Below are 16,947 nucleotides of genomic sequence, written 5' to 3'. Positions count from 1 at the left end.
AATTGCAGACACCTCTAAGATTATAGGGAGTCTCCTGAATTGAAAAGAACCTCTGTATTGGGGCAGGGAGCATTTTTGATTTTGCTCTGAACATAATTTGCATGATTTTATAATAAAACAAATCATAAAATGTAATAACATGAGAATTTAGAAAAAGTGGATCTGTTATTCACCAACATTACTTCCTACTTCTACTCAGGAGTTGAGTTGGCTTGAGCTTGAAATGGGAAAATAACATGGATCCCATATGGTTTCAGTATAATGAGCCCCAAACAGGAACTATATGTGGGCCAAATACATGGATTATGAGGAATACAAGTGGATGGGCTAAGAAAGGGGCAAATTGTGTGGGTCTAATAATGGTATAAATCAGGGTCGGAGGCTTGTTGAAGCGCTTGTTAAGTGAAAACATTTCCCTTTTTTGTTACTGAATTTAAATGGTGCTCGAGGATGAAACCAACAAGTGAAATGAAAACCTGAAACCCATCTCACATTATTTTGAAAGATTCAATTTCTTTCAGCACGGTTAACTCCGTACTTTCCACACCAGCTGGGTTGGGACTGAGGCCATTGTGGTGTCGTGACTAACAGCTTGTGTTTAAGGTGTCGACTGACAGGACTGGCTGCAACCGCTGAGATGAGAAGAATGAGCCCGAAGAAGCTCCAGAAATAAGCTGACATTTTAATTCAACAAAAATACAGACACAGATGCATGAAGAAATGCTGAAAAGAAAAGAAATAATACAGTTAAAGTTACAGAGGTGCTGCTTTTAATCGATTTTGTCTCATTTGCGTGGTGTTTGAAAATGCTGGACAGTAAAAGTGATTCAAATTCACAATGAAACCATCCAGATGGTGAAAAGAAAAGATGAGGGGAAAAACTGGGAGTGAAAGTATAAGAGCTTGCAGACAATTAGAGTATGCTTCTTCCTCCCCTTGTGGATCCTATTCAGAACCCTGGCAGCCAATGAATTTCTATTTTTAATGGACTCTCATTTTCCTTTTTTCTTGCACTTCATCCGTCTCTGCTTGTCATTAATGAATACAGTAGGCTTATCAATTAAACATACACGCCATCAACTCCAATGTCTAATCCGACAAAGGGTAAGGTGAAATATAATCACAACTACATTCCCCAGAATTCTCAGCTCTGTGAAGAACACATTAAAGGGGAATCTCATTTACCATCTTGCTTTTCAATGAAAATCCACTGCCTTAATCCTGAGTTAAAACTGTGAGATAGATAATCTCTGGGTCGCTTTAATTCACTCAACACGCACCAGCCCATCTCTCATTAAAAAGATCTTCTTCCCTCAGAAAATCCCATTGAGACATCAGCCCGGCCTTTCTCACATCTTGGATATTCAGTGAATTAACGAGCGAAGCAGCAGATGTGCTCACATGCTTGGTGTGTTTCTAAATCTGTAAATCCTACAGATACTTTACAATGACACAAACTAACAGAAAAAGACACAGAATCTTTGCAAAATCTATTCTTTAACTTACTGCAAAAAAAAAAAGAAGATATTTATATATATACACACACACACACACACACACACACACACACACACACACACACACACACACATATATATATATATATATATATATATATACATATATATACATATATATATATATATATACACAGGACTGTCTCAGAAAATTTGAATATTGTGATAAAGTTCTTTATTTTCTGTAATGCAATTAAAAAAATCTAAAATGTCATACATTCTGGATTCATTACAAATCAACTGAAATATTGCAAGCCTTTTATTATTTTAATATTGCTGATTATGGTTTACAGTTTAAGATTAAGATTCCCAGAATATTCTATTTTTTTGAGATATGATATTTGAGTTTTCTTAAGCTGTAAGCCATGATCAGCAATATTAAAATAATAAAAGGCTTGCAATATTTCAGTTGATTTTAAAGGACTTTATCACAATATTCTAATTTTCTGAGACAGTCCTATATATATATATATATATATATATATATATATATATAGAGAGAGAGAGAGAGAGAGAGAGAGAGAGAGAGAGAGAGAGAGAGAGGACAGACATTGACTGACAGCCACATCATGAAGCTACAATAAAGTGAGTACAATGTCAAATCTCTGCCAATGTAGGACATTACTAAAAATATTAGCCCACTTTGTAAAGGAAGAGCCTTGCCATACCAGAGCACAGTAGTGGAACAGAGGAACAGCTCTGGCACGAGAGGCTTTTCATGACTTTTATTATGATAAAATAACTCATGAAATGAATGAAAGATGGTAGAGTAAGACTGTTATAAATTTACAGCCAAAACGCATTCACTCATTGAACAACTTGTATTTTCTTGTTTAGTTTTGCAGTTACAGTTGATGGCTCACAGTGAGACGCCATTATTGTAGCTGAAGGCATTGAAATCAAGAACCGACTTTTAAAAGTTAGAACAAGCCACTAGGGCTGGGGATCGATTCAAATGTCAAGAATCGATTCGATTCCGATTCTTAAGATTCAGAATCGATTATCAAGATTTGATTCGATCCGATTCCGATATTGATTTGGGTTAGTGTTATTAAAACAGTTTTTGAGCTGTTGCATGAATGATATGACTGTAGTTATGCAAACTATTACTACTAGTATTATATTGAGATTCAACAGCAAGTATTGTCAGCTAATGATGCTGTAAGGACCAATCAGGTCCCAGAATGCTGATAGAACTGCTTTCAGAAACATCATGTGGGTCAGAATTACCAAACAGATCCAGGGAGGAAACAGAGACGGATGAAATCGGTTTTATTTTTTCCCACATTCCGTTTTTATTTGTTCCATTTTCGGTCTATTTTGGTTTTTAATTTTAGAGCATTTGGTTTTTAGCATTTTTTGCAAATGTAACCCCAAGACAGTATATAAAGTAATGAAATATAGACAATTTATGCAATTATAACCTAACACTTTAATGTTTTCATACCTTTAAACATATTTAAAGGCAAAAACATGGCACCAGTTATTCTTGTGTCCAACAAAACATTCCTTTTTTGGGGATAAACAAAAAAATAACCAAAAGTTGTAATGTAATGATGAAAAAAAAAAACATAAATAATAAAAAAAAAATAAAAATTAAAAAATAATAAATAAAAAAAAAAAAAAAAAAAAATCGATTCAACACAGGCCTACAAGGTCCGTGTATCTTTTGGTCATTGGATTTTTCCGTCATGAGTGGGAATCAAAAAACAAAAAACGATTGGTTTATTTGATTTTCCTTTTAAAACAAAAAACAAATATTGAATACACTGCATTTTTTCTTTTTCTGTGTTAATATGATTTAACAAAGATTCAAAATACGCTTTTATTTTCGTTTTCTATTTCATATAAGAAAAATGAAATCCCTAGTCAACAGGAAGGAAAAAACGAACCAAAAACAACCGTTTATTCATATTCGTGCACCGGAAGCTGGCATTTACAACCGAATGAACTTAGTTCTGGATATTTAACAGGCATTCCTGTGACAATTCTCTCCAGGGGAAGTTTGATTTTAATATTTAATTGGTCGGGTTTACGTGACTCGGAAATGGCTCTGTATGCTGCAGTTCGGGTAACCATGGCAACCATAGCGGCGCTGAAACAACAGATTAAGGATTATTTTTTAAAGATTGATTAAGGACTTGTTCCACAGCGGTTTGACGCACAATGACATTTCCTGCACGTTGCAGCAGATGTGTCTCCTGCAATGCTCAGAAATGAGCGTCAGAAGATTCTGTGCTCGGCATCATCTGAGGAGAAAAAGGCTACGCAGAGCTGGAGAGCGCTTTGATTCAATCTATTTATGAGGTTTTTATTCAGATGTCCACAGTATATTGCAAATATACACACTGCATGCGACGCGAGCGAGAGTCAGCGTCAAAAACAGTTCCATTGCTTTATTTTTTATTGCACTGTCTATACTGGTTGCGAGCGACGCGGCGTCGTTTTGAGCTGGACTTTTGTCGCACGCCCTGCTTCTATTTTCTTCCCGTCGCTCGCGTTGAAAGCCGGTTGAAAGTTGAAAAAAAAGTGTAAAGCGCTGTAGGAAACAGTCATTTCAATACAAGAACTTCAATAAAGTGGCAGCTGCTGGAGGGAGATCGCCAGGCTGGAAGGTTCTGATAAGATAATAAGATATAATAAGAATCTTATCTTAATCTTATTAGGGCTTAATTTGTCCCGGATCCTGCCGGATTGATCGTGTCCTCTGCTTTTTCCCCACATCCCAGTAATGATCTGACATGCTGACATGTTTGCACCGCACGCCGGTCACTCCAGCTGTTCGCTGTTTGATTGCGTAATCACACGCCGTTATTAATTGTTCGGTTTTTTCCCCACTTATTCCACCGAATAATAAGCTTGTTTTCTGTTTAGAAAGTACAAACGTAGGGAGATTACAAGTAATCACCCATCTTTTACTTGTCCCTTTACTCTTTTAGGAGTCTGCTAATGTTAGGAGTTTCTTTCAGGAGCGCACGGGCGGGTGAATAAAGGCTGATTTATGGTTCCGCGTAAAATAGACGGCGTAGCCTACAGCGTAGGGTACGCGGCGACGCGCACCGTTCGGTGACCGCGCCGCGTACCCTACGCTGTAAGGTCTGCGTTGGTGTAACGCGGAACCATAAATCAGCCTTCTAAAAGGCGAGTCTCAGCTGTCAATCAAAAGAACGTGGTAGAACGTGGGGCCGATAACGCGTTCAGAGCGGGTCCGATGCCACGCATTGCGGCGCGACAGTCGGACGCTCGCATGCAGTTAGGACAGTTGGGAGCCGTAGCCTAATTTTTGTTGACAGCTTTGTACTGAACACTGATCACCCCGATCACGTTTGCAGTGTACACGTTTAAAACCCATTAAGCATGTCGGAAGGCCGTTTGTGGCAGAGTTTTGTCATTAAACGCCATAAAACTTCTGTCGGACTCAGCGTAGCCTACTTCTCTGTCAGCAGCGCGTCATGCAAATATACAGGACCTAACAATAAACTCTCAAGCGGCTCTTAAAAGTACAGGAAAGCCGCAATACCGGCTATCTGTCTTCACATGGGGGTGCTTGCTGGAGAAGGTCGGGTTGGAAGAACCTGAGAGAGCTCCATCAGCCATACCATGAATTCAGGCGTCAGGTAAAGTTTGTGCTGCAGTGCAATTTATACATATAATGATAATCACGTGGATTCCTCACGCGTGGGACTAAATTAATTCTTCCAACCCGACCTTCTCCAGCATGCACCCCCAGTGAAGACAGATAGCCGGTCATTCGGCCATGATGAATCAAAGCGCTCTCCAGCTCTGCGTCTTTTTCTCCTCAGATGATGCCGAGCACAGAATCTTCTGACGCTCATTTCTGAGCATTGCAGGAGACACATCTGCTGCAACGTGCAGGAAATGTCATTGTGCGTCAAACCGCTGTGGAACAAGTCCTTAATCAATCTTTAAAAAATAATCCTTAATCTGTTGTTTCAGCGCCGCTATGGTTGCCATGGTTACCCGAACTGCAGCATACAGAGCCATTTCCGAGTCACGTAAACCCGACCAATAAAATATTAAAATCAAACTTCCCCTGGAGAGAATTGTCACAGGAATGCCTGTTAAATATCCAGAACTAAGTTCATTCGGTTGTAAATGCCAGCTTCCGGTGCACGAATATGAATAAACGGTTGTTTTTGGTTCGTTTTTTCCTTCCTGTTGACTAGGGATTTCATTTTTCTTATATGAAATAGAAAACGAAAATAAAAGCGTATTTTGAATCTTTGTTAAATCATATTAACACAGAAAAAGAAAAAATGCAGTGTATTCAATATTTGTTTTTTGTTTTAAAAGGAAAATCAAATAAACCAATCGTTTTTTGTTTTTTGATTCCCACTCATGACGGAAAAATCCAATGACCAAAAGATACACGGACCCTACAAGCCACAGAGTTAACTTGTGACCTGGACCTAACAGCTGGACTAACAAGTACATGTGTTAAATGCTGGGCCAGCACCTCCTAGTGGTTCAAAGCAGCAGCAACGGGAACGTGACTGAAGGAAAACGCTTGCCCAGGCTGCAGAAGTAAAAAGGTATTCAAAGTTTACACTGTGAATCAACAGAAAGCCTTGTCTTACCAGTCTTACCATCTCTCAGCTCTGGAATGGTCTTGAAGTGAGAGGAAACTGGGAGGCCACTCAATCATGCTGTGATTGAGCATGATTGATGAGGATATGAAATCAAATAGTTCTTGAATTATCATGAGCAAGCTGGAAAAATTTGAATTTAGGCACTAAGAGATTATATCTTGAGTTAAAATTGCCTTTATAGCCCATCATCTAGCAAAGGATACTAAAGGGAAAACAAAGACAACACATCATCCTAAATGGACCACAAGCTACTGATATTGTAAAAATCTTTAACGTCGCTTGTAGCTTATTTCGACTTAAGCTTTTGAATGAAAACAGACTATTCCTCTTGCAAAAGTAACAAATCTTTATTTCTAAATAAGACACTTTTCTATGAACTGAAGCCACAGTTTATTATTAGATATAAATCTTGCCAAATTTTGTTCCATTTATAAGAAAATTAATGTGTTGTTGCAGGAACATTCATTAACACCAGATGGCATCATCTCATGCAGAATGTCAGAAAATTTAAACTAATTTAAATGCTTTACATTATATAGAAATTCTTTATAGCAATAAATAATAAAATGGTGGTTTGAAAAATACATACTCAAACCAGTTCTCTGATACAGTTTTTACTGCATAGGGCTTCATTTTGACATCATTGTACCTTGCATAGGTTCTGCAAGGTGCCGGTGACAAAAACTGTGGTAAAACTGTCTTCTACAGTCATGTAAATATAGCTGGAAAAATACAAACAGTCAAATGCATTATTTGAATTCTTATTCAACCCTTGAAAGGATGTGCTTTGTCAATAAAGTTAAGACACCGGATGAGAATTGTATAATTGCAACACTGAGCATATTTCTAACGTCAGAGATGACTGCATGACTGGTGTTTTTGGTGTTTCACACCTCCCAAAGACACAGTTCATGAGTTCAGTCATGAACGGTAAATAAAGCCGGGGATATGTCACCGCTCAGTCAGCGCTCATCACACCATCCACGAGTCCCGTCTCATTTCAGGAGACTGTTTTTCCCAACAGGAAGTCTGCATATTCTTTCCTGCGAAGTACTCGATGCATTTTGAAAGTGTTGGGCGATGTGTTCGTGTACTCCATCATCTGTTTACGGAGCTCCTTGAAGGCTCCCTGTGCCACGAGCTGAACCCGGACAGGCCCAATGCTGCCTTTAATGCGGAAGGACTTGTACACAGCAGAGTCCTGCTGGAGACAAACGTCCAGCTGGAGGGGAGACGAAGAAAGAGCAACATACAAGGAAAGACAATATGGAAGGGTTTCATGATAAAGATAAAGAAGACGCTGGGATTTTATGACATTAGGATTTGTCTCACCTTATATCGCTGCTCCTCTGTAAGATTCCTTACACCTTTCAGCTCTATGTACACCTGGTAATGAGGGTCTGAGCCACCGATTGAATCTCCTACGACACAACAGTAAAATCAAGAGTTCATACTGACCGTTTGAGGTATCAGACTGAAAATTCTGAGGGATAAAAAGTGAGACATTCATTTAAAGTAATTTCTCGTTTGCATTTAAAGTAATTCATCGTTTGCATTTAAAGTAATTCATCGTTTGCATTTCTCGAGAGAAAGACTATCTAAAATGTATCCTGATGTTGACCCTACTTGTATAAGATGTCACCTGGAGCCTCTGTTGGACATTATGTTCTGGGGTTGCACGTTTCTGACTTCATTCTGGAAGAATATTTTCGATGCTTTCTCGACCATTTGTCATATAATTATTGAACCCAACCCTATGACTGCTATATTTGGAGTTCCTAAGGATGATGCACCAGTTACCTCTCTCTCCTCAAGCCAATTTTATTGCATTTTCTTCTCTCATAGCCCGGAGACTTATCCTCCGCAATTGGAAAATCTGATAAACCCCCAACATTCACGGAATGGGTCAAAGATGTGATATCTTTTATATCTTTAGAGAAGTTCAGATACAACAGATTCAAATCTCGCCAAAAGTTTATAAAGGCCTGGTCCCCTTTCTTAGAATTCGTCCTTACGCTGTCTTTTTATGATGTAGCTTAGTATTATTTTTGTCATGTTTACAGTGTTACTCGGATTTGTGGAAGCCCTCAATTGTACTACTAACAAATGTTTGGACTAATGTGTAACCCTTAACCGTCCATGTGTTATTCATCTATTTATTTATTTATTTAATCATCATTATTGCTGTTATTATTACTAATTTTATTTTATTTGTGTACTTTATTTTTTTTTTTTATTATTTTAATTTTTTTTTCTTGTTTACATATTATGTTTTACTGCTATTATCTTCTTTGTATGTGGGAACTGGGGAGGGTGGAATATATGTAGGGTTGTTTGTCTTAAAAAATATTGAAAAATCTTATAAATAAAAGTTATTTATAAAAAAAAAGTGAGACATTTTACCCAAGATGCCGCTCTCGGCACAGGAGTAGTCGATCAGCTGAGCTCCAGGCCATTGAGCGACAGCTTTCCTCAACGCACCAAGGAACAATGCCTCAGACAATTTCTCCCCTCGAACATTCAGCATCTGACCCCGCCTGAACACACACACAGGCAAGGATAATAATTTACATACAGTGTCAAGTACAAGGCGTAGCGCAGAAGCAAGCTCACGTACTGATTTCTGAAAGTACCTGTACTGGAACTCCACGATAGGACACTGGTTATGGAACCCAACAACCTTCACAATGTCTCCAATTCGAAATCTGTAACAGTAAAATATCAGTGTCAAACATGTCACATGTTCATTAGTTACATATAAAACAAGTACAGTCAAGTGAAACCACACCATAAACACTAATTACGGCAAGAAGCAATTATGAAGCACAATTTATCTACATAAGTTTTCATTGACTAGGCCTGTGTTGAAAAAAATCGATTTCCCAATTCTAAATCGATTCTCATATTAATTCCTAAAAATCGATTCATATGTCTAAAGATCGATTTTTTTTTTTATTTATTTGTATTTTTTTTTTATTTATTTATGTATGTATTTTTTTTTCATCATTACATTACAACTTTCTGTTATTTTTTTGTTTATCCCCAAAAAAGGAATGTTTTGTTGGACACGAGAATAACTGGTGCCATGTTTTTGCCTTTAAATATGTTTAAAGGTATGAAAACATTAAAGTGTTAGGTTATAATTGCATAAATTGTCTATATTTCATTACTTTATATACTGTCTTGGGGTTACATTTGCAAAAAATGCTAAAAACCAAGTGCTCAAAAATTAAAAACCAAAATAGACCGAAAATGGAACAAATAAAAACGGAATGTGGGAAAAAATAAAACCGATTTCATCAGTCTCTGTTTCCTCCCTGGATCTGTTTGATAATTCTGACCCACATTATGTTTCTGTTTGCAGTTCTATCAGCATTCTGGGAGCTGATTGGTCCTTACAGCATCATTAGCTGCCAATACTTGCTGTTTAATCTCAATATAATACTAGTAGTAATATTTTGCATACGGTAACTACAGTCATATAATTCATGCAACAGCTCAAAAAACTGTTTTAATAACACTAACCCAAATCAATATCGGAATCGAATCAAATCTTGATAATCGATTCTAAATCTTAAGATTCGGAATCGAATCGATTCTTGACATTTGAATCGATCCCCAGCCCTATCATTGACTGTTTTACTTTATTTCAAATCACCAACTACATCAGTCTGAACAGCTCTCTGACCACTGTAATCATATACAATAAAAGAAGCATTTAAACCGACTCAAAAACAGTCGACACTCCCGAAAGCTCTCCGTGTTGCCTGTAAATGAAATCCTACCTGAAAAGTCCTGAGGCGTTTGTGACAACCAGTTCGTAGCTGTCTCCCTCCTTCACCTCCCCCATCAGCAGCGTTTGTGGCGACTCCTCCTCGAGGCTGTTCTCTGGCAGGAACTCGCAAAACATCGAGCGCGGACATAGTAGGTAACGTCTGCTTGCTTCCTGAGGCCACAGGTTCACCCCTATCAGACCTGCAGGGGCACACATGCAACATGAGAGCAGATACTAACCTGACGTGGGGCTCGTACATCATAACAACACTTTCTCTGGCATTTGCTTCCCTTTTGGGCTTCAGCGGAGGATAATTGAATTGTTACGGCGTCAGTCATCCGCTGAGGCCCAACAGGGAAGCCAAACCATTTGTGAAGCCAAACCGTGTCCCTGGTAGACGGCTGAATCAGGATGATTGAGTCGGCAAACTTCTGGCTATGCCTTACTTCTGGTGAGCCAACTCTGGCTCAGATTTAGCCTGATTTTGTGTGCTACTAGTTTGGGTTTAGACCTGGCACATTTAATCTTAATTTGGACCAATAAAGGGAACATAATTGAGGCATTCAGGACCAGGACCCGGGCCGATGTAACTGGGCCAACCCTGTGGTTCCATTCAGTTATTGGTTCTGGCCTGACAATTGTGGGACATAAAAGAGACGAAACAGCTCGTCTATCTGAGGTGGGTATGTGGCAGAGGTGTCAAGTAAGAATAAGAAATCCTTTAATAGTCCCCCAGAGGGGAAATTTCCAAAAGTAACGAAGTACAAATACTTCATTACCTTACTTAAGTAGAAATTTTGGTTATCTATACTTCACTGGAGTAATTATTTTTCAGACGACTTTTTACTTTTACTTTTTACTTTTTACTTACATTTTCACACAATTATCTGTACTTTTTACTCCTTACATTTTAAAAACAGTCTCGTTACTCTATTTCATTTCGGCCTTTTAAAAAAAACTATCCAGTTAAATTGCTCCATCTGGATAGAGTGAATTTGGTTGTGGTTGTTTCAGATGTTCTTGTCCAGTTTTGTTCTTACATCCGTTCCCTCAGATTCCTGCAACTAAACTTGGATGTACATTCCAATAAAGGTTAGGATAAATGATAACATGCCTCTGAAGTTTGACTTTTTGCACCATTACAATACTTATAGGCAACTAGTCATCATATCTGCTGCTCTCTGAAACACATGTTAATGCTCAATAGTACACATATATGGTTCTTTAATATATTTGCATTATACTAAGATGCATTCATTTTCAATGGCTTTTGTCCTAAATGGCTTTTTTCTCCCTTACATTACTTTTACTTTTATACTTTAAGTAGTTTTGAAACCAGTACTTTTATACTTTTACTTGAGTAAAAAACTTGAGTTGATACTTCAACTTCTACAGGAGTATTTTTAAACTCTAGTATCTATATTTCTACCTGAGTAATGAATGTGAATACTTTTGACACCTCTGGTATGTGCTCCATACTTGTCCTCACCTTCAGTGGCAGCATAGAAAGGTGAATAAAAGGGCACGCCTTTGCAGTAGTTGTCTCTTAACATTTCACCGTAGATCTGATTGGAGCCCGAGTCCACGGCCAGCACCAGGTGGAGATCAGGCCAGAGGAGCTTGGCGATCCCGCTGAAGCCGTCCTGGAAGAGAGGCCGGAGCTGAGCAGCCCTACGTGGGTCTGGCTTCATTAGCGCTTCCAGCCCGGCTCTCACTTTGGGATCCAAGGACAGAGCACCACTGATTTCCCCTCTTTCAATGTCTTCCACCAGCTCCTGCCAGCGCTCCTATGGGATGGAGAGCATATCAGGAAGAAATTAGTCTCCTAATTGATAATTTATGAAACAAGATGAAATAACCATTTTCTATTTCAGGCAGGGAAAGGTCGAGACTGACTCAAGATTTCAGCATGCAAAACGTCCTGCTGAGACAGCAGCATGGACTGCATAAAGGATGCTGCAATAATATGGAAGCAATTCTGTACCATAATTCAAATTAAAATGGATTAGCAAAAAGGATTTTTCATTTTTGGAATAAAGCTGCATTTTTTGACTCATAAATAAAATTAATATGAACTTATCCAAACTGCATTTTCATTTTCTTCTTCACCATTTATATGGGGACTGCAATTTGTAGACGGTCCCTAAATTAGCGTCACACAGCCTTTTGTGCACTTTTTGAAGACAATGGCCTTGTAGCTTGTTCATGCGTTTGCATCTCTTTATTTAGGAGTTAGTGGCCGCAGAGGGGAGAATCTGCAAATATCTGTCCTACTTTACTTCAGACCTGCACGAGTCACGACTCACGTATGAGAGCAGTCAGACTGGGGACTAAGGGGGGCGATCACTGACGTCACTCTCCTGCGTCACTCAACTCAATTTCAATTATGTTACGCTTTCTGCTGGACGGGCATGGAAACGAAGAAGCAATGTCCTTTTTTCTTTATCGTTTTCATTAAGTCACAGAATGAGCAATAGTGAAGAAGAAAATGAAAATGCAGTTTGGATAAGTTCATATTCATTTCATTTATGAGTCAAAAAATGCGACTTTATTCCGAAAATGAAAAATAATTTTCGTTAATCCATTTTAATTTGAATTATGGTACAGAATTGGTTCTATACAATAAAGCCCTGAACCCAGAGCAGACTACTACTGCTCTGAGTTTCTTTTAGATGTTGCATTTAGCATTTGCAATTTTAGTAACTTTTCCATAATGATTTCTATTGGATGCTTATTCTCACATAAATCATACCATATCATGTCACAAAAGCGTACTTTTTCCTCATGCAACCACGTACCTGTAGGGCAGTGAACGCATAGAAAACTGTGGAAGCAAAGTTGGACTCCAGTGTTCCGACACTGGGATCCTTCAGGGCAAACAGCAGGTGCAGGTACAAGGTGTCCTTCTCACTAGGAACCTGACGAGACAGAATACATTGGGATTACAGTTATATGAAGAAAATTTAATTTTATTCAAATCAAACTAAAAGTTTGTCCACACTGGTTACTGCCTATTTAAAATAAATGGGCAGGAAATAAAAAGAGTATATGCCACTAAATTCCTGGGGGTCCATATTGATGACTCTCTCAATTTGAAATGTCATATTGACCATCTTGTAAACAAACTGTCCAAGTATGTTGGCTTGTTCTACAAGATCAGACACTTCCTTCGTCTGTCTGCCCTTCTTACATTGTACTAAACTCTCTTTGAACCTCATCTCAACTACTGTAATGTGATATGGTGCAACACCTTCACGAGCCATCTTAAAAAACTAGTATCTTTGCAAAAGAAAGTCATACGGGCCCTGTCTTGGTCAGAGATAAATTCCCCCTCCCACCCTCTATTTCACCACTTTGGGTCTCTAAGACTGGCTGAGCTAAACAATTATCATAATGCTTGTCTTGTGTTTCAAATCGTCAACAGGCTCAACCCTAGACTTAGTAGTCTTGTGCCAATCTCCAGTCCTCAGCACACATACAGAACAAGAATCAAACCAGTCATATTAGGGAAATGTGGCCGACATGTGCGCGCCAGTATGAGTGTTGTTTGCAGGGGGCCGCAGATTTGGAATAGGATTGATGATGGTGTTGCCTTCTATCTCCAAGTTTAAAAGACAACTAAAAAATAATCTTTTACTAACCTATATATAATATAAAATGCTTCTTCATGGACTGCTGGGATGTATGTGTGTGATTGTATGTGTATGTAATGTTAAGTTTGTATGTTAAGTGTTTTTTTGTGTACCTTGTATGCATTTATCCATCACCATCTCTTTACAGATGGTAACTGCTTATACCATTGACTGTACCACTACCCTTATATGAACTATGGGCCCCCACCTATAAGCTTTCCTAGCTTCCTTGGGGGACCCATTCACTCTACCCACTTAATTCGATTTTATTATTATAACTATTATGGTATTGTGAATAAATTCAAACTTCAAACTTCAAACTTCAAAGAGATTGGTCACTTGTCAGGATTAGTGATTGCACCTCAAAGGCAGGAGCTGGAGTAGTATAGAGGTTGAGCATGTGGCGGGATGAGGCCGGGGTGGAAGAGTTAGGCCCAATGGGAATCCCCGCCTCAGACTGGCGAAACGTAGGCGTGTAGAAGAACTTGGTGGTGCGCTGAAGGCTGTCGGTATCTGAGAATGCCCGTCTCATGGCATCTAAACACACAGTCACCCCCTGACGGAAAGACACATTTGACATTAGAATATGGGGCGCTACCTGGAAATCCCGACATCATCCAGTCGTATCCTCACCTGCAAGAAGAACTCCGTGTTGGTGTCCTTGGTGCTGAGCAACATGGCACTGGGTCCCGACGTCCCAGAGGTCATGGCCAGAATCACCGGCTTCTCAGCAATGATAACCTTCTCTTCTCCGGCTGCGATGCGCTTGATGAATTCTCGATAGTGCTCATACGTGGTGATGGGGTGACGCGCCCGGAAGCCTTCTGCGTCTGAGAAACCAATGACGCAAACAGAAATGTTTAACGTTCCCGAGAAACATTTCTGTTTCAGACTTTTTATCCCCCAAGCTTCATCAGGAGGTTGAGATGAAATATTTTAAACCTTTAAAAGACCAAATAATTGATTGAGTGACAGCTATACATAATAATAAAATGGTAATAATTATTTGAGGCTCAACTTACATTAACAATTTATAAGAGCCCAAAAAAACAACCAAACAAATATACAGGTGTAATGCAAATTAAATACATGCAGCAAATACTTCAGAGGAATCGGTATATTTATACTGAATACTATGTACAGGACTGTCTCAGAAAATTTGAATATTGTGATAAAGTTCTTTATTTTCTGTAATGCAATTAAAAAAACAAAAATGTCATACATTCTGGATTCATTACAAATCAACTGAAATATTGCAAGCCTTTTATTATCTTAATATTGCTGATTATGGTTTACAGTTTAAGATTAAGATTCCCAGAATATTCTAATTTTTTGAGGATATTTGAGTTTTCTTAAACTGTAAGCCATGATCAGCAATATTAAAGTAATAAAAGGCTTGCAATATTTCAGTTGATTTGTAATGAATCCAGAATGTATGACATTTTTGTTTTTGTAATTGCATTACAGAAAATCACAATATTCTAATTTTCTGAGACAGTCCTGTAAATCCTGATATCCTGCTGTGGCTGAATGTTTTGCAACCAATGACTTTTGACTACATTTCATAACGTTACATCACACTCGGCCAACAGGTGTCACTGCTGCTTTTGTCACACATAAAAGAGTAATTGGCCAGAAGTAAGCAATAACATCTCTTTTCTTTCGTGCCATACCTTCAATAGAGCTGAATTCGTACTGTCTTCCATAACACGTGTCTGCGTTTTTCCGCAGCCGCTTCAGCAGCGTCTCCTCCTGGACCTGCTTCACCTTGAGCGTATCAGCCTCCAGTTTCCTCCTCTGCCGTCCACCCAGCCAGCCCACAAACTTCACCGCCAGATACTGGCTCAACAGGCTGCCTACGGTCCGGTTTTCCCCCTTCATCTTGCTGCTGATGTCTCTCCACAGGAGCGCCATCCCGGCCAGAGAGCAGATCCCCGCGGCTGCGGGGAGAGGAGCCGGCATGGCTGGGAGTAGAGGGAGAGACCGGGTTAAGGCGGATTTATAGTTCCGCGTCACACCAACGCAGAACCTACGCCGTAGGGTACGCGGCGACGCGCACCCTACGGCGTAGCCTCTGCGTCGATTTAACGCAGAACCGTAATTCAGGCTTTACACAACACCTGCATGCGGCGGCGCTGCCGCTAGGGGCGCTGTTGGTGCACATTAACGGGTTTATCCACAGACAATGACTGCCGCGTTCCATTTGTCCTCGGAAGTGGGGATTTCCCAGTTCCCAGTTGGATTTTTCAACTGGAACGCCCTTCGAAGTGGGATTTCCCACTGGGAAAGTAGGAGAGTCTTCACCACCCCCGAGTTCACATTCCAAGATGGCTGCCCCGGTTGTAAACAGTAGAAGAGAGCTCTGTAAAAATTCGTAGCACTTCATTCTAGTTTTGGTCACACTAAATCAGTCGTATACAAGTATTGTCCGGCATATATATGCTGCTATAGTGTAATTTACATTTTTCATGTGGTATATGCGAACTACACACTTGTTTTCCTACTTTGTAACTGGAACGCTGATAACTCGGCTGTGACGTCATTCCCAGTTCCCAGTTCCGACTTCCGAGGTAAATGGAACGCAGCAGTTTTGCTGCGTTCCATTTACCTCGGAAGCCTCTTTTAGGAAGAGGCTCTGCTGTTTTCACATGACACAATTATAAGAGTCACATCATTTCACATATCAGTCTTCATCACGGGCCAGACGCTTACCCGGAAATTCTCCGTTTATGGCGAAAGCAACAGATAAAACTGCAAAAGCAATTGGCACAAAAACGAGAAAACTTGAAAAAGCCATCTAAAATAAACAAAGTTATCTACAGTTCCTGTTGTATCAGTTTTATCACCGTGGAGTAAACGGCATTATTATGTGTAGCGTGTATGTAACGGATTAAAGGCTGTCAGTTTGGTGTCCATGCGCTGCTTCCGTGTTGTGATCGCAATCCTCTCTGAATGGTTCACTAAGATGACGCATTCAGGGTTTTCTTTATAATTAAAGCACAAATGCACCTAAATATGCAACTGGTAACGATATTTTTTTTTCAAAGAGCAGAAGTTAACAGTCGATGTGAATAGGTGGTCTTATAAAGGTACGTTGCTGATTATACGAGCCAAAACTTATATTATGTTGTATTACATGAATGTAAATTATTTTTAATGAGAATACTCTAATGACTGTTACTAATTAGTGAAAGAAAAATCACAGTAATACTAAAATACAGTCACAGGCTGGCAAACGCTTAAAAAGGTTTAAAAAAAGAAAATAGGAAAAGGAAATAATAACACGAGTAGATTACCTGTGACCGCTTCATTGAGTTAACATCAGAGCCAATGCCATGAGGTAAAATTAGAGGTTTTGGAGGGTAAAAGCCATTTTAGAGATATTTCTTGACTGAAAGCTCATTCTTGTTTTT

The 16,947-nt window shown here is 39.2% G+C and overlaps 1 protein-coding gene across 1 annotated transcript; it reads right to left on the bottom strand.

The window, feature by feature from the left end:
* Nucleotides 1–6,455: 6,455 nt before the first annotated feature.
* ghdc (GH3 domain containing) lies at nt 6,456–16,506 on the bottom strand. The gene is made up of 11 exons (XM_061707916.1): nt 16,247–16,506; nt 15,208–15,498; nt 14,168–14,364; nt 13,896–14,090; nt 12,701–12,820; nt 11,392–11,689; nt 9,913–10,102; nt 8,761–8,832; nt 8,531–8,664; nt 7,460–7,548; nt 6,456–7,349 (listed from the first exon to the last, which is right to left on the bottom strand). The coding sequence occupies exons 1-11, from the start codon at nt 16,329–16,331 to the stop codon at nt 7,128–7,130; spliced, it is 1,893 nt and encodes a 630-aa protein (XP_061563900.1). The 5' UTR covers nt 16,332–16,506; the 3' UTR covers nt 6,456–7,127.
* Between the last annotated feature and the right edge of the window lie 441 nt (nt 16,507–16,947).

This window comes from Cololabis saira, chromosome 19 (genome assembly GCF_033807715.1).
Source record: "Cololabis saira isolate AMF1-May2022 chromosome 19, fColSai1.1, whole genome shotgun sequence".
NCBI lineage: Eukaryota > Metazoa > Chordata > Actinopteri > Beloniformes > Belonidae > Cololabis > Cololabis saira.
Note: the sequence above shows the minus strand (reverse complement) of the source record. Positions and strands in the feature narration are given on the sequence as shown.

Bases quoted from the DNA above. Each gene is read 5' to 3' on its own strand.
- ghdc (XM_061707916.1), bottom strand. From the start codon at position 16,331: ATGGCTTTTTCAAGTTTTCTCGTTTTTGTGCCAATTGCTTTTGCAGTT. The intron at 14,091-14,167 runs GTGAGGATACGA...TCTTTCCGTCAG, and splicing joins ACACGGAGTTCTTCTTGCAG to GGGGTGACTGTGTGTTTAGA. The intron at 12,821-13,895 runs GTGCAATCACTA...CTGTCTCGTCAG, and splicing joins CTCCAGCTCCTGCCTTTGAG to GTTCCTAGTGAGAAGGACAC.